Here is a 23186-nt window from a genome sequence, read left to right as displayed (position 1 = left end):
AATTTCTCTGTGTCTGGCTTTTCACCCTCACAGGACTGTGTCCCACTGCAGGCAAACGGGACATGTAGCCAGAAGAGTGGCCTGAAATTGTTGATGGTTCCTGATTGCCTGGGGCTTTCTTTGATGGCTCCTGAAGCTGACTGCCACGTGAAGTCATTACCGTAATAGAAGGGAAATAGTGTCAGTCACCAGAGCCGTCACAGTCATTTTCTACAGAAACAGTCATTGCAGTAAAATAACAGAGGGGTCAGGATGAGGTGACGGCCTGGGACCCCAGCACTCAGGAGCTGAGGCAGGACCAGCAGGAGTTAAGGCCATCTGGGGTACATACTCATAGAAAGAGGTGTCTCACCTTCCACCCCAGCAAACAAAGTAATCAGTAGTTGTTTTGTGGTGGAGAACCTCACACCACCCCCTCCCTGCTCTGAGGGTCGCTGGGGAGTCACTTCTCTGGCTCCTGTGATGGGTGGCAAGGGTACCCTTGATTTGTAGGGTCTGGAATATTGCGGACCTCCCAAAGGCCTTCCACTCAAAACAGGACTCTGCCATTTGAGAAAACCTGTTTTTCTGTTGAGTAAGGTCTCATGTAGCCCAGGCTAGCCTCAAACTCCACCTGTAACTGAGGATTACCTTGGGTTTCTGGTCCCCCTTCCTTCTACCTCCCTCCTGAATCTGGGATTAGAGGCTTGCAACACCTCAGTTTACCTTTGGAAAAAAAAATCTTAGAAATAAAATCTAACCCAGCAGCCAGGCAGTCTCAGTGAGATGGCCCAGGATCTGGGGATGTGCTCAGTAGTGGGGTGCAGAGCCTGACTTCATGGCTCAGGCACTTCCGCAGAGTCAACCCTCTGGGACTGTTCCTAATCTCAGGGCCTTCCGGTTGTAGATGCCCAGCTGAGCCGGTTGGGTCTTCCCAGGGTGTTAGGAAAACCCTGGCTTTTCTTTCTAGAAAAGACAGATTGGAGGGCTGGGTTTCAGAAGTCTAAATATAGACCACCAAGTGGGGGCCGCCTGACAAGGGCAAAGCCCGGGTGGGGGAGGGGAGCAGACCCTTTTTTCCTGTAAATATTTTCTTCTAGAGAGGAAACTGGTGTGGGGCCATTGTCTGAGCACAATGGCCTCTCCTTTTAAGAGTGTAGCTTTCCCCTGAGGAGCGGGGTGGGGGGTGGGGGGTTGGGGTGTGGGAGGGGAGGCAACTAGGGAAAGGAGCCAGGAGAGAACACAGGAGGAGGAGCAAGATCCACAGACCAAGATGCAAAGTCATAATTTTTCCCATCAATACATAGAGTACTCGGTCTGTTTTGTAACTGGTACCACGTTTATCATAGAATAAACAGAATTTGCCTAGAAATGGAGATTCCTAGATCCTGGGCCCCACAGTCCATTGCAGCTTCTGCACCTCCCTTCCAGAAGCTTCCTTGATCTCCATAGTCTTGGCTTGGGTAAAGACATCCCTTCCCATGTCCAAGTCAGCCCAGAAGCTGAGAACATGTCTCGTGCACTCTGGCAGACTCCTGACATGGTCACTGTTGTGTTGGCTTTGTATGGGCTGCCTGCCTGGTGTGGGCCACAGTCTCCATATTACAGACGAGGGAGCTGAATGCGAGTCATGCTAGTCCTTGTAGGGTTTGTAGGAATGGCTGAGCGTGTCTGCAGCCCACATAGGTCATCTCTTTGCCTGGACGCTGGTCCGACATCTCTCCTTACCCTGACTCAGGGATGCCACCTGGCCAGATGGCAGAGCTGGGATGCTCTCTGGATATAAGTTCAAGTCTTCATTGTTCTGAGGGGAAAGTGAGGCCCAGAGCTGGGCAGAGGCTTGCCCACATACTAGGACCTTTTAAGTATTGGCCTAATGGTGTGTCCTCCAGCTGGGTGAATGCTGTGCCCTGAAGTAGAAGTAGCAGGTGGACAGGGGAAGCAGCCTGCTCCCCACTTCCCTCCCTGGGGGGCTCCCTGGACTAGAAGAGAGTGGGAAACCTTAGGCCTGGATCCAAATGAATGCCCAGGCTGGGTTCCACTCATATTCTATTTGAACCCCCAGTGAGTCCCTCACTGCCCTAAGCCTCAGGTCTTCATGCGTACAGGGGGTGCAGTGCAGCCTGGTCTCAGAGTCCTGATGAGGTCAGGGATTTGGTGGCGGAGGTGGCGGTGGCGGCGGCGGCGGCAGCGGCGGCGGCGGCGGCGGCGGCGGTGGTGGCGGTGGTGTGTGTGTGTAGGTGACACCTGTGTGTAGGTGACACCCTACGAGGAGTGGCGGTGGCGGTGGTGTGTGTGTGGGTAACACCCGTGTGTAGGTGACACCCGTGTGTAGGTGACACCCTACGAGGAGTTCAAATGCAAGCCCTGTGCGGCCACCTTGTTGGGACCCCTTGTTCCTTCTTGGCTTCACGCTCACTTCCTGCCCACAGGTGCCCCTGGATGAACGCATCATCTTCTCTGGGAACCTTTTCCAGTACCAGGAGGACAATAAGAAGTGGAGGAATCGCTTCAGCCTGGTGCCCCACAACTATGGGCTGGTGCTGTACGAGAACAAAGTGGTGAGTGAGTCTGGCCTGCCCCTGGCAGCCAGCCACCGCCCTCTGCACTTACCTCCTTCTTACTCCGTGACCCCCATTCCGAACCTGAGGCTCCAGACTCCATGCTTTCCCCATTCACTCCTGCCCCCCAGTATTTCTCCACGGACTTCCCCGGGCCAAAGCAAACTTCCCGAGCCTTGTCCACTTCTCCAGACCTGTTTGCCTTGGGGCTCTTTCTCTCAGTGTCCTTTACCCTTTGTCCAGGTGTCCACGTCACAAACCCTTCTTGCCCTCTGGTCATGCCCAAGCCCCACCAAATCCCTCGCTCAACGCAGAGCCTGCCCTCTGCTTGCCTTGGTCTCCTTCGTGGCTAGCCTTCCTACTTCTCCCAGGAGCCCCTCCATCCTTAGGCTTCCGCAGTCACACCAGCTGTTTGCTGGCCATCTGGCCCTGCGTACCACTCTCTGGGTGGGGCTCCTGAATTCTCCTTCCCCAATCCTCCTTGCCCTGATGTGGGTCTGAGCAGAAATGGGAGCTTGACCGTGTCTTGTATTTGCTTTGAGCCCTTGGGAGAAGTCCCACCTGGTTATGTTACAGATTTTATTTCATCTGCCCAACTTTTCTCCAGCGCTGCCCCAAAGACAGGCCTGTCTTTTTCAGAGCAGCTCTGTCTGCCCCCTAGTGGCAGACAACTGCTTGGCAGCCCTGATGTATGGGCAATTGGGTCAGAATCATTTTCCCTCCCATAGCTGTAAGGAAAGCTGGGCACTGACCTAACTCTCCCTTGAAACACTGCAATGCTTAGAACCTAGAAATTTGGGATGAGCGGTTGAAGGTAATGTCAAAGCCCTTGAGTTCAGAGTCAACGCCTACTTCCTGTCCTTGTGAACTGGAAATGAGCCACCTCTTACATTGTGAGAGCTCCGCAGCAGTGTCTCGTATGTAACAGACAATCACAGACTCGCTGGTCCCAGAGGCAGCAGTGGCAGTGATTGTAGTTGCTGCCCCCTAACAAAGCTTATCTTTTGGCATTGTGCCAAGCGTTTTGTGTGGATGTTTCCCCTCCCTCCTGGCCCAGCTCTTGAAGTCAGGGCCCAGAGCTGGGCCTTGTCTATGCCACTCCATTTCCAATAATACGACAGTCAATCTCCATGCCCTCCACTGTGGGGACTAAACTCAGTCCCTAGAGCATGCCAGGCAAGCACTCCACATGAGGCCGCATCCCTGCCCTGTCAGTCGGTTGGTCGGGTGGTCGGTCAGTCACTTCTGACTCCTCTAGTTCTCCCTCCCCCACCTTGGACAAGTAGCTGCATAATCCTGGGGCCAGCTGGAAATGGGGGTTTGTGCTTGGCCACGATCTTAACCATGAGGCTTCATTTCTCTTGCTCTCTTCAGGCCTATGAGCGGCAGATGCCACCCAGAGCTGTCATTAACAGTGCAGGCTACAAAGTTCTCACCTCTGTAGACCAGTACCTGGAGCTTGTTGGCAATTCTCTACCAGGTAAGTAGTCTCTGACCCTACTGTCCTACATGGGCCTAAGGATTGGCTAGGGAAGGGGATGACCCTGTGCCCATTGCTTGGGCTCCATTCTGCAGGGCAGCCAGTGGGGCCTAGAAAGTCTGCAGATTTCTTGAACAAACCGAGCCCTCAAAGGGGAGACTCCAAAGGTTCATGAGGTGAAGTTTGCCCCAGGCTGTGTATGGATAGGGTCTGGACCCAGATCATGTGGGCTCTCAGCCAGGCCCTGCCTAGGCCAAAGCTGTATGCACCAGAGTTCTATGATGGAGGCCCTTCCCACCTCCCTGAGATCATGGTTGTCTATGGAGAAGATGACGGTGACCCTGCCAGGGATTTCTGAGGCATTATCTTAGACCTCCCCATTCTATTCAGTCCCCACCTGGGATGTGAGGCTTGGAACTAAAGCCCACGTGGCTGTAGATGCCACGTAGTAGTCCATTTTCCTGGACTCCAGGACTGACTCTCTGTCCTTTTGTTGGGGCCACACAGGTAAAGCCTCCCCTTCTGACGTCAGGTTCTTCAGTATCAACTGAACCTGGTGCTGGGAGGCCCGAAGGCCTTGGGGTGTGCCCTGTAAGCTTATCCCAGCCACCCAAAGCTGGACCACAGACAACTGTCATTGTCATATTACTGACCACAGTGGTGAGCCCAGGACCTGTTGTCTTGCTGGATCTAAAATACCCATGAGGGCCACAGCAAGGGAAAAAAGTCCTTTCTGTTTATTTTGTTTGCCCACATGCCTCCCTCCTTCCCTGGATATTTAAACCACTAGCTTGGCCTCTGCTGTTGAAATTTGAAGGGAAACCCAAGAATGTAATGAACTAGAGTCCTGACCCTCTCATAAAGCCATGCACTCGATCAAGGTGGGTGTGACCTATTTCCAGTTCTGGAAGGAGGGGCCACGGTGCCAGGCCTCTCAGTTACTGTAGCTGAGCCTTGGAGGTCAAATGAAGGTCAGCTGCTTCCTTGCTGAGACACCCTGAGGACAGGACAGCCTTATCTAGGCCTGAGCCTAGGCCTCAGCGGCAGAGGGCAGCTTCTTACAGCTATGTCTCCACAGGGACCACATCGAAATCGGGCTCCACGCCCATCCTCAAGTGCCCCACGCAGTTCCCGCTGGTCCTGTGGCATCCTTATGCCCGTCACTACTACTTCTGCATGATGACGGCAGCCGAACAGGACAAATGGCAGGCCGTGCTTCAGGATTGCGTCCGACACTGCAACAATGGTGAGGGGCCAGCAGGTGGCAGCACTTACTAATGTGCTGGGTGGCGACACCGAGTGGTTGTGGATGGTATGGCAACCCTGCTCTACGATCTGCTCTCATTTCCCACCTGAGTTGTAAGAAACTTTTGATTATCACTCTTTATCCTTCTCCTTGATGAAAATACTTCTGTGTTGCCAAGGCAACATTGGAAAATTGTTCTCCAAAGGCTGTACTTGTTGAGCCTCTGGACCCACAATCCCAAAATCATCTTGATTTTTGCCACTTTCTAGCAATGTGATGTTAGGAGACTTCCTAGTTATTGTGTTGTTGCTATAACAAACACACCCAGAAAGGCAACTTAAAGGAGCAAAGGTTGACTTTGTCTCACATTTCAGAGGGCCTGGGGGCAGGAGTGTGGCAGCAGCTCACACTGCATCCAGAAAGCAGAGAACAATGGAGGCTGATGTTGTCAGCCCTTCCCCTTCTTATCCAGTCTGGGACCCCAGCCCATGAGTGCCCCCTGTACTGAGGGTGAATCCACCTCAGTTAGGCCAATCTAGAAACTTCCTCACAGATAGGCCCAGAGGTTTGTTTCCATGGTGATTGTAAGTTGACAGCCAAGATTAACTTTCATGGAGACTGACTTCCCTCTGAGTTCTCTGTGAAATGTCGAGAGGATCCCTGCATATTGGGGAGGTATGACGGGGATTCATGGCATGAGTCTACTTTGTGCTTGGTCAAGATTTTTCTTATAGATGAGAATAATGGTTTGCAGAGGATCCCTGTGAATTCGAGGCCAGCCTGGGCTACATAGTGATTCTAGGATAGCCTGGGCTACAGTGAGATCCCGTCACACCACATACCAAAATACTTTTTTTTTTTTGGTTTTTCGAGACAGGGTTTCTCCGTGTTGTTTTGGTGCCTGTCCTGGATCTCGATCTGTAGACCAGGCTGGCCTCGAACTCACAGAGATCCACCTGGCTCTGCCTCCCGAGTGCTGGGATTAAAGATGTGCACCACCACTGTCCGGCCCAAAATATTTCTTATGATATAATTTCCTTCTTTACACATGGCGATCTACAAAGGTCCCTCCCCCTCCCTCTCTCCCTCCTTTGTAAACTCATGGTTTGACTCTTCAGTTTATTCATGTATTCAACAAACATTTATGGCTTCTATTCTGAGCTTATGGAAAGGAGCGAGGCATGAACCCTGCCCACATGCAGCCAGCTGTGTGATGGAGACAGATGTGGCACAGATGAGCTACCAGGATGGTGTTCTCTGTGCTGGGTGCTGGCTGGGAGTCACCCAGGAGCCTGTGCATGTGTTGGGGGAGGTGATGGGGCAGGCACGGGGTGGGGAAGTGTCCCTGTAGGAGGCTGTGGCCCCCAAAAGGCGTGACTTGGAATGGGGACAGTACTCTGTGTGTAAGACTTGAAGTGAGGCTGGGATGGCTCTGAGGCCAGGTCTAGAGGGTGTTGAGGAACTCTAAAGCTTAGGGATGTCTCCCAGTGTGAGGTGAGGAGCGTCTTTCTGCCCCTGGAGAAGGAATAACCCCGGCCTGGCGATGTGGTTCCAGAGGCAGGGGGAGGCAAAGCGGTTCTCACCTTGCTCTCGGGCACAGCTCCACATGATGGTGAGGGAGGTGTAGGCGCCTGGCTGAACCCAGCTCACCTCACCTCTCTTGAAGGGGCTCCGCCCTTTCTGGAATCTGTCAGATGGGAGGGAACCAGGTCTTCAGCCAGGCCAAGCCCTGCCACCTGGCCTGGGCCCTGCCTGCTGCCCACAAAGGGGCTCCTGTTCCCAGGTCCCTGGAGCTGGGCCTCTGGCTCAGGATCTGGCTGCCTGGCCTGGGGCACCCTTCTTCTTCACCTATTGCTGGCCCATGAGCCCTCTGTAGGTTCCCAGGGCTGCCGGCTTACCTATGGCTGAGTAGGGGACCCCAGGTCAGGTAGGAGAAGGATGAGGAAAAGGCTGTGGGGAGGAGCCACCGGTCAGTTCCCTGGGGGATAGACTGTCGAGACTGAAATGGAGGTATCAGGGGGAAGAATGAGCTGGTTCAGATAACGCTGAAAAAAAAAAAAAAAAAAAACCAAAAAAGCGCCTCCACACAGCAGGCATTCAGCTGGAAGGTCTTGGGTGTTGTGGGCCGGAGAGGAGGTACCAAAGAGCCTTATGACAGAAAGTCCTACTCCAGACCAGCTCTCTTACCCCCTGCAGGAGCTGACAAGGCTAGTCCCAGACATGGCCCTTCCCTCCACCCCAGGACTGTGAGAAAGTTCTCTGCTTCCTCCCTTGTTGAGGCTGGGCCTGGAATTTGTGGAGCCTGGAATTGCTCACTCTTGGCCCTGCCAGGAAGTGGGGGTGGGTGGTAGGGAAGGACGCCAAGCTGGGTGGCTGCCAGCCTGGCTAGGGCCCCCTTCACATCCTGCATTCCCGGAGCAGTGGGGGGTGGCAGGAGGCAGCTGGGGCACTGACTTCAGCCCTCCTCGGCCTGGTGTCCACATCCTGCTCAGTCCCTGGTCCTGGGTTCTAGCCCTGATTTAACTATTCCTTAGCGATGTGTTTTTTGCCCATCCCATCCTCGGTTTCTTTTGAGCCAGAGTCTTGCTATGTAGTCTTGCTGGTCTCGAACCTGCTGTCTTCCTCCTGCCTGGACCCCTCCCCCCAATGTTGGGATATGTGTGCGCTCATGCACGCATCACCACCACATGCAAACATGCAGGCAGGCACACACACACACACACACACACACACACACACACACGCACACGCGCGCACACACACGCGCAGCTGGAACCTCAGTTTCTTTGAAGCTAAGACAGCCCCCACCCTGCCCCATTCCCTCTTTGAGGGTTAAGAGGGCCGATGTGTGTGAAGTCTCCATCCAGGACTGGGTGTTTCACACAACGAAATTTACTTTTTTTCTAGTTCTGGAGGTTAGAGGACCAGGTGTCAGTGGTGAGTCATTCCTCTGTTGAGCACAGTTTTCTCATTGAGACAGAGTCTTGCCCAGGCTGGCCCCAAATCTCTAGGCTCATAGTGGTCATTCTGCCTCAGATCTCTGTAAGTTCAAGGCCTGCCAGCTAGGACTACACAGTGAGACTGTCTCCAATAAATAAATAAATAAGTAAACAAGACTGCCCTCAATAAACAAATAAATAAACAAACAAGACTGCCTCCGATAAACAAACAAGCAAACAAATAAAAATCCCCTTCTTTCAAGGTGAGTTATGGTGGCTCAGACTTGGACAATATAGTGAGTTCCAGGCCAGTCTGGGCTAAGTTTAGAACCTGTCTCAAAAGCAAACAAACAAGCCAGCAAACAGGACAGGGAGGCAGCTCAGTGAATGAAGCATTGTAGGAGTCTGTGGGCCTGAGTTTGGATCCCTAACACCCACATAAAGTCTGGTGGGGCAGCATCTGTTTGTTACCCAGTCCTGGAGGGGACGCAGTGGCCAGAGGCAGCCAGTCTAGCTAAAATGTATTCCAGGTTCAGTGAGAGACCATGTCTCAAAAAATAAGTTGGAGGGGCTGAGATGGCTCAGTGATTAAGAGCTCTGGCTGCCTTCCAGAGGACCTGTCCCTTTACCCACACATGGCTCACATCCAGTTCCAGGAGCTCCGACGCCCTCTTCTGGCCTCCTTAGGAACTGCACAAATATGGACACATACATGCAGGCAGAATACCCATACACATACAATAAAATTAAATTAAAAAAGAAAGAAGATGGATAGAAGAAAATTCCCACTGACCTTTGGCCTCAACATGCACATACATGGATGAGTAAAGGTACACACACACACACACACACACACACACACACACACACACACACACACACAAGATTTCCCTTTTTTATGAAGACACCAATCCACCCAGATCTGAGCTCAGCCTAACCTCTCAGTTGAGCTTTGCTGTTAGGAGAGAGACGTTATTACAAACACAGCCACCTTCTGAGGTGTGAGCCAGGTGAACACAGTGGACAGCGGCCAGGCTCACAGGAAGAGCCCAGAGGGAGTGGATGGTAAACCTGCTGTTGCCCTGGCCGCTGCCTCACTTTCCCTACCTGGAACGCCCCTGCCCTGGACACGCTTTCCTTGCCACCTGCACAGTGGAACTTTCTAGACCTGAGAGAGGCTGTGATTTGTGCATTGCCAGATTTTCCAGACCTGGGCTCCAGGGGACTTGTGTCCCCCTGAGAGCCTGGCTGGGTTCCTCTCAGGGCCACATTGGCTGCCCTGGCTTGGGTACCACCTTTGCTGAAGACCCTCTGCTCTGCCCACAGGCTGGCCCCAGTCCCTGAAAGCTGGGGTGGGTGCTGTCGGCTGAGTTCTGACAGGCAGCGATCCCTGTGGGCCGCTGGCTGCGGGGGAGGGAGGAGCTTTCTTTCTGTGGGGTGACTCAGCCTGTTGTCACTCAGTGGACGCTGGGGTTTGTGATGCACAGACTGTCATTTCCCCTTCTGGGGCTCCAGGGACACTGTGGTCAGGGGCACGTGGCTAGGTTGGGTGTGTTAACCACGTTCTCTCCCTACTCAGAGCTGGCCACTTCCTGTATCTTGTTTCCTCAGCATTGGTCTGGGGTCCATGCCGTGTTTATTAACTCCCTCGTGACGCAGGCCACCATCACCACCAGTAGCAGCCGCATTGAGGAACAGTATTTTTCCTGGTTGTTAGCAGTGGGCCTACTCTCGTTTTACCCTCCCATGCTCTACTTTCCCACTCTAGGAGTTGAACTCAGGACTTTGTGTATATTACACAAACACTCCACCACTGAGCCACACTCCCAGCTCTTTTTTTTTTTTTTTTTTGAGACAGGGTTTCTCTGTGTGGTTTTGGAGCTTTTCCTGGAACTCACTCTGTAGCCCAGACTGGCCTGGAACTCACAGAGATCCGCCTGCCTCTGCCTCCTGAGTGCTGGGACTAAAGGCGTGCGCCACCACCGCCCGGCTCACTCCCAGCTCTTTATTCAATAATGTTTTAGCATCTGTACCCGCTGGCACATAGACAAGACAGACCCAGGGCCCAGGGGGCTCTTTAGCTTCTGATAAAAAGTGTCCTTCAGGGGCTGGGCATGTGGCTCAGTGATAAAGTGCTTGCCTAACACACCCAGGGCCCTGGGTTCGATCTTCAGCACCTCAAAAAACCAAAACCACACAAAAGTGTCATTCAAGAGGCCCTGGTGCTCCCTTCTTGGCTCATTGTCCACATGATGCAGCTCAGAGAGTCTCCCCAGTGTGTGTAGGATGCCAGGCTAAGGTCATTGTTCCCATAAGAGGAAACGGGGGCTCTTTTGGGGTTCAGTGATATAAAGGAAGGCCCAGAAAGCAGCCCATGGGTCAAGTTCATCTTCTGGTCTACTTCTGTAGCAAAGTGTATTGACAAAGACCAGCTCTGGCTGTTTGCAAGCTGGGATGCGATGTCTGGTGTTGGGACAGAGGTTGTCTGGTCTGCACAACTGGAGTCTGTCATGCCACCAGAGGGTCACAGGACACTAATGTAGCCACTCTGTGGGGAACAGGGCTAGAGTGTGGGTCTCAGGAGTCCAGGAGCCGTGTTGTGCTGTCCAAGGGAGGGGTGACTTTCCAGTTCTAGCTTGGCCACTCACTACTTATGGCTGTTTTTCTGTGAGGTCGCGTTAATGACTGTGCTGGGTCGGGGGTGGGGGCACAGGGTTGCCAGGGTGCTGCCAGGTGAGTCACAGCTGCTCTTCCTGCTGTGTGTGCCCTAGAGAGGGTGAATGCGCGCTCTGGCTGACTGGTCTTGGCAGAGGGTCATTTGCTGACCTCTCGTCTCTCCCTCTCTCCCTCCCTCCATCCTGGGCAGGGATCCCTGAGAACTCGAAGGTGGAGGGTCCTGCATTTACCGATGCCATCCGCATGTACCGCCAGTCGAAGGAGCAGTACGGCACCTGGGAAATGCTGTGTGGGAATGAGGTGCAGGTGAGGACAGAAGGGCTGTGTGAGGAGCCCTCCCAGGTCATCTTGGGGTCCCAGTGGGTAAGGCTGGTACCAGGAATGGGGTTCTGGGGAGCAATAGGTTTGGGAAGAGATGGCAAGATCAGATCTGGGTGAGTGAGAACCTCTGTAAATCTGCCCACTCGTGCCCCTGGGTGCTGGGGGGCAGGGCAGCTGTGAACAGTACGGCTCTAGCCCCCATCAGGAGTTCTGCCTCGCAGGAGACACTAACTCCACAGACGTATTTACATGCGCAGCAGAGGCATGGGAGATATGCAGAGGCCCTGAGGTGGGACACCTGACTTCAAGGGTGCTGTTGGGCACCCAGGCAGAGACACCTGATACCTGTAGGGTTTGTGTGGGAGCTAGCCCCGCAGGGGTGTGGAGGAGGCCCAGAGCAGGGGCCTTGAGTGGCTGCAATCACAGAGAAATAAGGCAGGTGGATCAGCACCAACCCCGGCCCTGACTCTTGTCTCTTGGTCCTAGATCCTAAGCAACCTGGTGATGGAGGAGCTGGGCCCAGCGCTGAAGGCAGAGCTTGGCCCCCGGCTAAAGGGGAAGCCACAAGAGCGACAGCGACAGTGGATCCAGGTGAGTGGACCCGGGAGGCCCTGGCGGAGACGAGGGCATTGAGGGGGACGGCTGGCACTCTGCTCTCAGCCCTGGCTGACGCCTCTCCTGTCCTGTACCCACAGATCTCCGATGCCGTGTATCGGCTGGTGTTTGAGCAGGCCAAGGTGCACTTTGAGGAGGTGCTCTCTAAGCTGCAGTTGGCCCGGCCGGCCATGGAGGCAGTCATCCGCACTGACATGGACCAGATCATCACCTCCAAGGAACACCTGGCTAGCAAGATCCGGGGTGGGTGGACCGGAAGCCGCTGTGTGTGTACACGGTTCTCCAGGGCCAGGCCAGTTTCTCTCCAGTTTCACTGGAGGTGGTTCTGCTGAAGACTCAGAATCAAATCCAAGGCTCTCCTGCAAATTTTTCTCTAAGTTGTTGTTGTTTTTCTACTTTTTTGTTTTTTGAGACAGGGTTTCTCTGTGTATCCTTGTCTGTTCTGGAACTCTGTAGACCAGGCTGGCCTCGAACTCACAGGTCTGCCTGCCTCTGCCTCCTAGGTGCTGGGATTAAAGGCGTGAGTCACCACCGCCCAGTATAAGTTTTATTTCTTCAGATTTGATTCTAGAGGTGCTAGGAATTGAACCTAGGGCTTCATCCACACTGGATAAGGACTCTGTCCCCAAGCTGCAGCTCCGGCCTCTTTTTTTTTTTTTAAATACTGTTTGAGACAAAGTCTTGTAAGTTACCCAGGCTAGACTTGAATCTGTGATCCTCCTGCCTCAGCCTCCTGAGTTCCTAGGATGACAAGCTTTTGACTCTAGCTCAGATTTTGAATGTGGAGATTTTTGTCTTTGAGGTTCAGGCCTCTGTCCATCCTCGGCCCACTCAGGTCTGGTGACATGTCACCTGGTGGATCACCGTGTCACCTTGGAAACGCCTAACTCCCCGGTTGCACGGGCTCCCTTCATCATTCACTTTGTGTTCCTTCCACATGGGGTACCAGCAGGTGGTGGCTTCCCGAGGTGACTGTGGACCAGCCATGGTCACTGGGAGTTTAGTGGAAGTGGACTGAGAGTTGACATTTATTGCGTGTAGTATTAGCCAGGCAAGAAGTGGGGCAGACTTCAGAGCACCCCGCTCCAGGGCGGGGGTCAGTCTCCACGAAGCTCATGGATCCACAAGGCACCTGTGTTGCAAATTCTTTTCTTTTCTTTCCTTCCTTCCTTCCTTCCTTCCTTCCTTCCTTCCTTCCTTCCTTCCTTCCTTCCTTCCTTTTCTTTTGTGAGATGTATCCCAGGCTAGCTTTAAATATGTAGCAGAGATGGTCTTGAACTTCTGACTTTCCCGCCTGCCCCTCTGGAGTGCTAGGAGGGTAGACAGAAGCCAGGGCAGCCCGGTTTCGGTTTCCTGCTTTGATTTGCTGTCTTTATTGGTTCCTCTCTCGGTCAGTGAGCTAGCTCACGTCACCAGTACCTCTAACACAGCAGCTTCTCGGGCATCTGGGATGGGCTGTGCAAAGGCTGGGGTGGTAGGATGGGATAGATTGTGTCCCGACGCCACCCGCCATCCAAATCCGCTCCCTCCCCATACAGCCTTCATCCTTCCCAAGGCGGAGGTGTGTGTGAGGAACCACGTCCAGCCCTACATCCCGTCCATCCTAGAGGCCCTGATGGTGCCCACCAGCCAGGGCTTCACTGAGGTGCGGGATGTCTTCTTCAAAGAAGTCACAGACATGAATCTGAACGTGATCAACGAAGGGGGCATTGACAAGTTGGGCGAGGTGAGACTTGGGCATGGGTTTGGTGTCCCCCCAGAGCGTCCACTGTGTCTCACGATGGGCTGCCCTTTCTCAGCATCTACAGAGACCAGAGGCAGAAGCCACAGGGCAAAGCTGTCCAGTCTAATGGGGCTGGCGGCTGGAGGCAAGAGTGGCTATTTTGACCCTTTACCATCAGCCTTTATGAGGCAGGGTGGTTGCTAAGTGTAAGAGTAATAGACAGTGAGGGATGAAGGAAGGGGCGGGGAGGTAAGCGTCAGGCGTGAGCTGCATCGTTAACAGGTCACACACCCCACAGTGAAGCAATGCGTCTTCCTTACTGGCCCTTTTGACCTAGCTCTTAGGGTGGCTGTCCCTTGTAGCCTGCCTGGGTCTGGAATTGGTCCTGAGCTTTAGTCTCCTCCTTTGGACTTTAAGTTTGTGAATCCCAGGCAGTAACAATCAGAATTTGAGAACCCAGAAGGGCCTTAGAAGTCCTGATTTGGGACCTGAAGACAGCGATGCTCAGAGGGACTGGGTGTTTGTCCAAGGTTACCTGAGGGATGAGAACTGTCTCTAGTGCCTGGGCTGGCCTCTCCCCTCAACGCCGCGATACCTTCAGATCCTCCTCCCTTCTCTCCTGGGCCTTCCCAGGTGTCCGCTAAGGGGTACAGTTTCCAAAAGGCCACCCCTGGGTAGCTGGTGCCAGGCCCAGGCAGGGTGTGGGTGTGGGGGCTGTGCAATCACCCATGTGGCCTCGCCCCCTGCAGTACATGGAGAAGCTGTCTCAGCTGGCCTACCACCCCCTGAAGATGCAGAGCTGTTACGAGAAGATGCAGCCTCTGCGGCTGGATGGGCTGCAGCAGCGCTTTGACGTGTCTAGCACATCTGTGTTCAAGCAGCGAGCCCAGATCCACATGCGAGAGGTGTGTCCCCACCAGCCTGCACCCCGATAGCTGCCCTCCATGGCCCCCATCACCAGGAGAGGGAGGCCCTTCTCCCCTCCATGCCGCTCTGAGCACCTTGCCTCCTGTTCACCTGGCTGACTCTGGCTGCCTATTAGACATCCTCCTTAGGATCCCCGACTCCCCGTCCCCGGAAGTTGTCCTTACTGCCTAGTCCCTTCCTGGGATTTCTGTACTCTGAGGCAGACACCTGCATTTAGACACCCAGCGAGCATACACCCCAGAGCATCTCCGGGTGCTCTGTGGCAGCTGTGGGGTGGGGAGACTGGCCACGGGCTCAGGAAGGGGCTCTGGACACCCTGGGAGAGTTTCACAAGCCCTGCCGTGTGCCTTGCAGCAAATGGAAAATGCTGTGTACACCTTCGAAACCCTCCTGCACCAGGAGCTGGGGAAGGGGCCTACCAAGGAGGAGCTGTGCAAGTCCATCCAGCGGATTCTGGAGCGGGTGCTGAAGGTGAGCCTGACTCCACCGGGCTGGAAGCTGCACGGCCTCTGAAGCCAGAGCCGACTGCCCAGCCCGTCTCCAGGAGGACCCTGGTGCTTAGGGGAGCCCCTGACCCAGGTCGCTTCTGCCTCCTTCCCTGCAGAAATACGACTACGACAGCAGTTCTGTGCGCAAGAGGTTCTTCCGGGAGGCGCTGCTGCAGATCACCATTCCCTTTCTGCTCAAAAAGCTGGCCCCCACCTGCAAGTCGGTGAGTCCCAGCCTGCCCTAGCCCTTCAGGGACTGGCCAACGGGGTAAAGCCTCTGACCCATCTCTACCTGCTTCCCCGGCAGGAGCTGCCACGCTTCCAGGAACTGATCTTTGAGGACTTCGCCAGGTTCATCTTGGTGGAGAACACATACGAGGAGGTGGTGCTGCAGACGGTCATGAAGGACATCCTGCAGGGTGAGCGAGGAGGGGCGGCCCAGAGGAGGCTCAGGTGGCGTTAGCTAAAGCGCATAGAGAGACCCAAGAGTCCGAGAGGAGGCTGGGTTGGACCACTGGCTTCTCTGTGCCTGCTTCCTCCCTGGTCCCTGGCTTTGCTGAGAGCGGCCAGTGAGGGGCATTGAGTTACAGCTTTGCGGCAGGGAGGCCTGGGGTGAGGCGGGGCCCGAGTCCCGTGCTGAGAGCGCTGTCTCTCTCCGTGGTCTTGCAGCTGTGAAGGAGGCCGCCGTGCAGCGCAAACACAACCTCTACCGCGACAGCATGGTTCTGCATAACAGTGACCCCAACCTACACCTGCTGGCCGAGGGTGCGCCCATCGACTGGGGCGAACAGTATGGCGACAGCGGTGATGGCAGTGACAGTGGGGGCAGCCCCAGCCCCTGCCCTTCTGAAGCAGCCAACCTCACAGAAAAGCGCAGGCGTGCCAAGCAGGTGGTGTCCGTGGTCCAGGACGAGGAGTCAGAGCTGCCCTTTGAGGCTGGCTCGGAACCGCCTTCACCTGCATCCCCGGACAGTGTTGCCGAGCTCCGAGGTCTGCTGGCCCAGGATCTGCAGGCTGAGAGCCCCCCACCAGCCAGCCCCCTTCTCAATGGGGCCCCTGTCCAGGAGAGCCCCCAGCCCGTGGCAGGCCTTGAGGCCTCCTCACCGCCAGCCTCGCCCCTTGGGCATCTCCCACCTGGAAAGGGTATGGACATTGAGACCCCGAAGCCCAGTGACCAGGAGACCGGGGAGCAGGTGTCCAGCCCTGGTCGCCGTCCTCCCATCCACACCACCGAGGACAGCGCAGGTGTGCAGACCGAGTTCTAGGCACGGCCCCCAGGCTTCTGTTGGACACTGCACTGGGCTGCCTCTCCTTGGGCACTGTAGCCTCATGTCTGGGGAGGGGTACCCCAGCCTGTGCCTTGTGGGGGAGGTGGCTGGGGTGGTGTGGCACCTGCAGGGGGCTGGCTTACCCAAGTCACCCTATGGGGTTCAATATACCTGTTACTGCCCTGTTCTCTGTGGGCTGGTCTCCAATGCTACGTCTGATTTCGAGGGCTTCCTCTTTGTGCAAGGGGCTGGTGACCCCCTCCTTCCTCCGTCACCTGTTTCCCTCATGGTGGATCTTGTGTCTTTGGATGGAGATGGTGAAAGCGTTGGTGCTGTTCCTGAAGCCGGTGAACTCTGTCATCTCACTCTGGGGCTCCTCGGCACCAAGGTGGTGAGGAAGGGGTGGGGCCCGGTCTGTCTCATGCTCCCTGCAGGCCCCAAGACTAGACAGACTGCTGTCACTGGCCTCTCTTTGCTAGCTGCTGCTGTAGGAGGGTGGGGCTTGGGGTCTTGCAGGGGAGAGATGCAAGGGGCCTGAGATGGGGTGAGAAAGGCCCAGAATGTGGTAGTCTGTGCAGGGGAAGTGTCCTGAGTGGGGGAGCTTGGGAGTGTCCGACGGAGGCCGGATGGAGACGTGAAGAAAGTGTCTGAAAGCTGGAGAATCTCGGGTGCTCGCCGCTCCTGTCTGCCTGGCTCCCCCACCCCCACTTTGGGCTGACAGCTGCTCATTGGCAGAGCCTGGATGTGGGCTATTCGCCCTGCTCTTCCAAGGTACTCACTACCTGCCAGGAAGCTGGCGGGGCTCCCGAGGGACACCGAGGGCCGTGGCTTTCTGAGACACTGCTGAAGACAATATGTGGCCTCTGAGCCCACTCTAACCCTGACAATTTCAGACCCCTCTTCCAACGTCCTTGTGAGCCATTTGGGTTTGTCCCCTTGGTCATGATGGTCACACCAAGCAAGGATGACTGACACATGACCCTCACCTTGGGCCTCTGCAGACTCGGATGCTGGGGTTGGGAGAGCAAGGCAGACAGGCCTCTTCAAGGCCCCTAGGATGTGGCTGGCGCGCAGGGACACCAGTCCCCCGGCCTACTCAATTGTGTCACTAATTCCTTCCAATGTCCTCTAGTGCCTTGGGGTTTCCATCGCCCTTCAGATATGGTATGAAGAATCTATGCAAACTGTGTAAGCTTTGCTCATCAATAAACGCTTTATTTAAAGCTCATCTTATGTGCTGCTGGGGTCCAGGAGACCTGGGCCTAGGGTGTCTAGGGACCCCATTCATCTCAGCTTTCTGGGACTCATCATAGGAGCTACTAGGTCCCTGTGTGTGTGTGTGTATAGGTGTGAACTCACATGTGCATGTAGAAGCCAGAGTATCTTCAGTGTCGTTCCACCTTGTGTTTTGAGACGAGGTTTTTCACTAGCCTGAAACACCAATTAGGATTCCTGGCTGGCTGGTGAGCCCTGGGATCTGCCCGCCTGGGCTTCCCCAGTACTGTGATTGCACTTGCCTTTCTTTCACGTGAGTGTGGGAATCCAAACTTCAAAAGGCCAACCACCTTTCTGAGCTCTCTCTCTCTCTAACCCGTGCCCCCTTTTTCTTTTTTCATGAGACAGGGTTTCTCTGTGTAGCCCAGCTATCTTGGAGTTCACTCTGTAGACCAGGCTGGCGTGGAACTCAAGAGCTCCACCTGCCTCTGCTGGGACTAAAGGAATGCACCACCACCACCTGACCCTAACCCGATCTTATAATGCCCTATTTTAGAGGGGGAAACTGAGGCTCAGAGAGAAGGGAGAGGCCACAGAGCTTTCAGGTAACCGTCCTCCTGATGGCTGATCAGTTCCAGAGTGCCTACCACGAGGGTGGGCTCCAGGCCTGTGCTAGGTGCCAATGGCCACACTAATTCCCCAGAGCTCATCAGGTGGCACTTGCTGAGCACCTGCTGCAGGCCACACACTTCATATTGACAAGGGCAGAGGGTGTCATGTCACATGGACTGGCCCTGTCACTACAGCTGGTGGGAGTGGACGGCCCATCTCAGAGTTAGCATGCCTGGTCAGTTTGCTTGGCAGTCTCTTTACCTAGGATAATCACCGCAGGGAACACAGCCCGTGCCATGGGCACAAGCTGCTCATAAATAACGAGGCCATCCCCGGCTGTCCCTCTTCCCTCTGTAGAAGAGGGCGTTGCCTAACTCAGCCAGGAAATGTCAGTGCGGCCTTCCCTTTGGCCTAGGTGCCTTAGCTCTGCTCTGCTCCCTCTCCCCCGAGGAGCTGCCCTCTCCTAGGACCCTGCCCACTCCCATCCCTCCCAAGTTCCCAAGGACGCACAGTCACTCAGGGAGGAACTCAGATTTATTGGTGTTCCTGTTTGAATCAAGCTGCCTTGTGGGCTGAGGATGCAGATACGGGAGGGCGGGTACTGGAAAGCAGCAGGAGGAGGGCTGGGAGGGAGCGGTCCTGCACAGCTCACCCCGACCCAAACACCGCCCCACCTCAGGCCAAGTGGTACACGCCACAGACAAGGACACCTCCACAAGGGGCCGACAGCTGGCTGTGGCACTAAGGCTTGCCTAGCATCATGGATTCCTGAGTCCTGCTGGCGGCATGGCCACCTCCACAGCCTGGACCCTGCCCCTGTCCCACAGGCTCCGTCACCAGCAGATATGCCCATCTGTTCACTGTCCACTGTGTCACTGACCAGGAACACGCCACCTGCCTGCCTGGGGGTGGCAAAAGGCCGTGGCAGTCTTGCCCTAGTCTGGGGAACATGGGTGCGTGGGAGCCCAGCAGCGGTAGGGGTGGCGCCAAGCGAGGGCCAGCGCTGGCTGGCGGGCGGGCGGCTGTGCGCTCAGCTGCTGTGGTAGATCCGGAGGCGCTGGGAGATCTCCTGGCGGCACAGTGGGCAGGTGCGCAGCGGCTGGCAGCACTGTTGGCAGCAGCAGACATGGCCACAGGCGAGGAAGACCATCTGGGCCTGTGGAGAGAGAGAGGTGAGTGGCGGGGATGCTTGGCTGTCCTGGAGCCTGACCACGTCCCAGCCCCAGGAGCACGCCTGTGGATGCGCAAACCTGGTCAGGCCTGTTGGCAGCTTTGTGCCTGTTTCTCTGTGGATTACAATAGCACTTAAATACCTGCAGCCCTACGGCCCTTTCCTCCGCTGAATCCTAGGCCCAATGCCCTATTACCGAGCTGCCTCCACCTCCCAAGGACTGGGATACCAGGAGTGTACCACTCACCACCTGGCTCTCGGCCTATTTGTAATTATTCTGTGTACTTGCCAAATTCTGATGCCTGGTCTAAAATGACTTCAACCTTATTGGTCAACTAGCCTTGTATATGTGCCCCACTCTGTTTAGCATGACCCCATGGTATGCATATGTCCCGAGAAGTCTCCAACTCTACACTCATTTAGCGTATCATGAGACTGGGAGTCATTTCCAGAGCCCGAGGACAGGGCCGTGGTTAGAGTTCTCATGCCTGTGCTCTTCCCCACAGCATCCCGGAGTCTTCCGAAAGCTGGAGAGCTATCCAGCTGCCACTGTGGCCGCCTTATTTACGTGTGTGTGAGACGTGTGTAGCTCCTCACGGAGAGCAGAGGAGGGGTTGGGTCCTTGGAGCTGTGAGCCACCTATCACGGTTACAGGGAACCAACTTGGGTCCTCTGGAAGAGCAGCAAGCGTGGGCCATTTCTCCAGCCTTTTTGGGTCACAGAGACCCTGCTATCTTTACCTCTCACAAGCGGGGATCACAGGGGTGCACCCCATGCCAGCTCCTGGCTACTTTTCTAAGTCTGTCCCTCGGTGGACGCGAGGACCTGGCTCTAAGCACCCGCATGTTTACTTTTTGCAGTGCTAATTTTGCAACAATTGTAAAAAGACCTGGCAGGGAAAACCGCGTTCTTGGTGAGTCATGATAGGGGAAATTTCCCCTAATCTAGTTAATAAGCCGAGGGAAGGATCCTTCTGGGGGAGACCACCTCTAGGAACTGATGTTGGTATTGCTCCCATCTGGGTCACGGGGGTCCTGGGTTCTGTGGCATCTCCGCACACTAACCTCACGCTCCAGGCACACGACACACTCTGAGGTCGCCATGTCCAGTTCTTCTGGGGGAGCAGATGGTCTCACTGACTCAGGAGGCTCCTGAGGTGCTGCGGGGGGCTCCAGGACATCAAGGACCTCACCCTTGGGTGGTTCCAACTCTAAAGAAACCAGAGGGACAGACAGGCTAAGCAGGAATCGTGCTGAGGTGATCCTAATCCCTAGGAGATCACCAAAGTGACTGATCTGAAGGACAAAGGAGGGGTCCTCCAGTCCGAGAGCAGGGAAAGGCTCTTTCTTTTTGAGCCTCGTTCCTTCCCACGTCTCCATCCGTGAGACGGGAGTGAATTCTCTGCCCACTGCACACTCTGGATCCTTCGGAGCTCAGAAACATGAGGCTCAGAGCGAAGCCATCACTTGCCTGGGGCCATATCGCCATCTAGTGGTGGAGCTGCAGGATAGGATTCCTCTACCAGGTTCCCAGGAAACAGAAGGACTCCATGAGGTGACGGCAGAATGGGAACACCCCAAAGGTGCCTCTGTTCCCCAGCCCTCCCCCAGGCAAAGCCCTTTCTGTGCCCAGAGTGCTGCCCTGGAGCCAGTAGCCCTGAGTCCATCCACAGTCCACATACACCTGGGCCTCAACAGCCCTGGAAAGAGCCTAGAGTCAGCACCTGGTTGGACCCTGGCCGCATCTGCCAGGTCCCGGGCCCTCCGTAGGATCTCATGTTGCAGGCCTGCTTCCGAGACACCCACCTGTGGCAGAACAAAGAAGACCAAGAGCTGAGGGTGGGTAGGAGCGGGAGCCAGCCTCCTGCTTTAAGCTACACATAGTGCCCAAGCCCACAGGACGGCCTCGACCCCCACCTCTGGCATCTTCAATGGAAAACAGGGCCTTGGGGTCAGCATGCGGCAGGGCAGAACCACAGCTGTGTAGAGAGCTGACTCAGGTCCGGGTTCACCTGTCACGTGGCCATCATTGAACCCTCCCCCCAAGGAAATCTATGACATATGTGGTTTACTAAATGCTTCAGGGGACAGGACTGCCCGATGTCACCTGCACCCCAGCTCCCCTGGCCCCTGGCCCCACAGTCACGCACACGGTGAACTGAGCCCCCCAGTGTCATAAAGTCTCCTGCACCTGGAGCTCATCGTCCTGGATGAGACAGGACACCAAGAGGATGGCAGCAGGGACTCTGCTACCAGCCACTCACGGTCAAGTTCCAGGTTCGTGGCTGGTGTGTGAGACACCTAAGATGCCAGGCATGTGTGGGTCCCAGGGAGGGGCTGGTGACCGTCAGCATTATTTCACTTGGAAGAGAAATGGATTAATTCCATGAAAGGCGCTCAGCGTGGGGTCAGGATCTAACTTGGGCTCGGGCAGGGCTATGGCTGTGAATGTGACACCGTGGCACAGGCTGGGGCTGGCGCAGAACCTCCCAAGCACCTTGTGCTACCCGTACAGGTGAAGATCCAGACTTCAGGATCCACATTCCTCACTTTCTTAGTTAGCTGACAGGCCGAGCACACAGGTGAGTGGAGGCCGACCGGGCAGCGGTTCCAAAATGGAATAAAATATACACCAACCCTTGGCCAGACTGGGTCCAGGCCTAGTCAGCCTTTCTGACTTCCCCCAGTGGCTGCCCACCTTGGCCAGGTCTCCAGGGCTCATTCGGCTCAGCATGTCCAGCGAGATGCGGTGGTGTGCGAATATGGGCAGGTAGTGCTCGGCGGACAGCTCCACCAGCAGGGCCACCAGCTGGCGCTGCAGGCCTTCTTCCTGCAGGACGGCCCCACGGGGAAGAGGGGGTCAGAGTGGATGGACAGAAGACCCCATGGGTTTCAAATAGGACAAACAGCCAGAGTCCATGACACAGTCTCCTTGGGCTTTTTCCCAGAGGACGGTGTGTGCAGTGCACAGATCCACCTACACGCGAGTTCTCTGCTTTCTACACTTGAATGGTAAGCCACTTAAATGTCTACCAGGAAGGAGCTGGCTCAAGAAGCCAGGCCACATCCTGGGCACTATGCAGACACCTGAGAACAACGGGGAGAGGTGTAAGCATGGACGGGGAGCCGTCCATCAGAACTTATGAGAGAAAGCGAGTGAGCAGAACGGCATCCGTGGAGCTCAGTGGTTGAGAGAGCGTGCTGCTCTTGCAGAGGACTGAGGTTTGGTTCCCAGCACCCACCTCAGGCAGTTCACAACCAACCCCCTGTAACTCCAGTTCTGCTGTGGGCCGCAGGAATATATCCTAAGAACTCAGCTGGTTATGGCAAAGTCACTACCTGGAGGGATCAGGGAATTCCTCCAGAGGAAGCCAAATCCCAAGGAGTTTTAGTGTTACTTGGCTTGTTATATATCAGCTGTCTTCTGTTATGAAAATCATGTGTGCCTTCATAGTTCTCCCAATTGACTTTTCCCTAAGAAGGGCTAACAGTGTGGACTGATCACTCTCTGGACATACACATTCCAGGTATTTGGAGAACAGCCTCAGGAAAGGCTTTCTCTGGAATCAGATTATCTCCCTTAGCCACTTTCAAGGACTACAGGAAACACCGCCCAGGTGGGTGCCCAACTTTCGAGGACTAACAATGATAACAGCCCACATGCAAGTCTCCTGACTTATGGTAAATTCCACAAGGGGACACCGCCTAGGAGAGGTGGAACCTTAAGTAATAGCTTTACACAATTTAGCTTGGACCCTCCCTTTATATACTGGGACTTCCAGGGCACAGAGGAGGAGAAGAGAAAAGAGAATGGAAGAACTAGATGGGTAAGAACTTGAGAGGAACGAGCTGAGATGGGGAAGAACTAGATTGAAGGGCTACAAGAGAGGACTAGAGGAACAAGATGGAAGATGAGGAAGAGCCAGATGGGGAAGAACAAGATGAGGAAGAGCCAGATGAGAGAGA

At 55.1% G+C, this 23186-nt stretch overlaps 2 protein-coding genes across 5 annotated transcripts in view; one reads left to right on the top strand and one right to left on the bottom strand.

Moving 5' to 3' along the window:
* Niban2 (niban apoptosis regulator 2) overlaps positions 1 to 17451 on the top strand; it is a 51852-nt gene extending 34401 nt beyond the window's left edge. Inside the window, exons 3-14 of one of the 2 annotated variants that reach the window (XM_028884754.2) lie at positions 2412 to 2540; positions 3915 to 4020; positions 5099 to 5266; positions 11072 to 11187; positions 11689 to 11793; positions 11898 to 12060; positions 13356 to 13543; positions 14290 to 14445; positions 14822 to 14938; positions 15072 to 15179; positions 15263 to 15374; positions 15625 to 17451. In XM_028884754.2, the coding sequence (XP_028740587.1) occupies positions 2412 to 2540; positions 3915 to 4020; positions 5099 to 5266; positions 11072 to 11187; positions 11689 to 11793; positions 11898 to 12060; positions 13356 to 13543; positions 14290 to 14445; positions 14822 to 14938; positions 15072 to 15179; positions 15263 to 15374; positions 15625 to 16220 (2064 nt within the window). In that variant the 3' untranslated portion in view covers positions 16221 to 17451. The remainder of the gene's footprint in view (positions 1 to 2411; positions 2541 to 3914; positions 4021 to 5098; positions 5267 to 11071; positions 11188 to 11688; positions 11794 to 11897; positions 12061 to 13355; positions 13544 to 14289; positions 14446 to 14821; positions 14939 to 15071; positions 15180 to 15262; positions 15375 to 15624) is intronic. The other variant, XM_037204538.1, reaches the window with a different exon arrangement.
* Positions 17452 to 18566: 1115 nt separating this feature from the next.
* Lrsam1 (leucine rich repeat and sterile alpha motif containing 1) overlaps positions 18567 to 23186 on the bottom strand; it is a 49491-nt gene continuing 44871 nt past the window's right edge. For all 3 annotated transcript variants that reach the window (XM_028884755.2, XM_028884757.2, XM_028884756.2), the window contains 4 exons: positions 21919 to 22050; positions 20945 to 21026; positions 20286 to 20431; positions 18567 to 19206 (listed from right to left, as the gene is read on the bottom strand). In XM_028884755.2, the coding sequence (XP_028740588.1) occupies positions 19081 to 19206; positions 20286 to 20431; positions 20945 to 21026; positions 21919 to 22050 (486 nt within the window). In that variant the 3' untranslated portion in view covers positions 18567 to 19080. The remainder of the gene's footprint in view (positions 19207 to 20285; positions 20432 to 20944; positions 21027 to 21918; positions 22051 to 23186) is intronic.

Source organism: Peromyscus leucopus, chromosome 4 (genome assembly GCF_004664715.2).
Source record: "Peromyscus leucopus breed LL Stock chromosome 4, UCI_PerLeu_2.1, whole genome shotgun sequence".
In the NCBI taxonomy this organism is placed as follows: domain Eukaryota; kingdom Metazoa; phylum Chordata; class Mammalia; order Rodentia; family Cricetidae; genus Peromyscus; species Peromyscus leucopus.
This window is presented reverse-complemented; position numbering and strand designations above follow the sequence as displayed.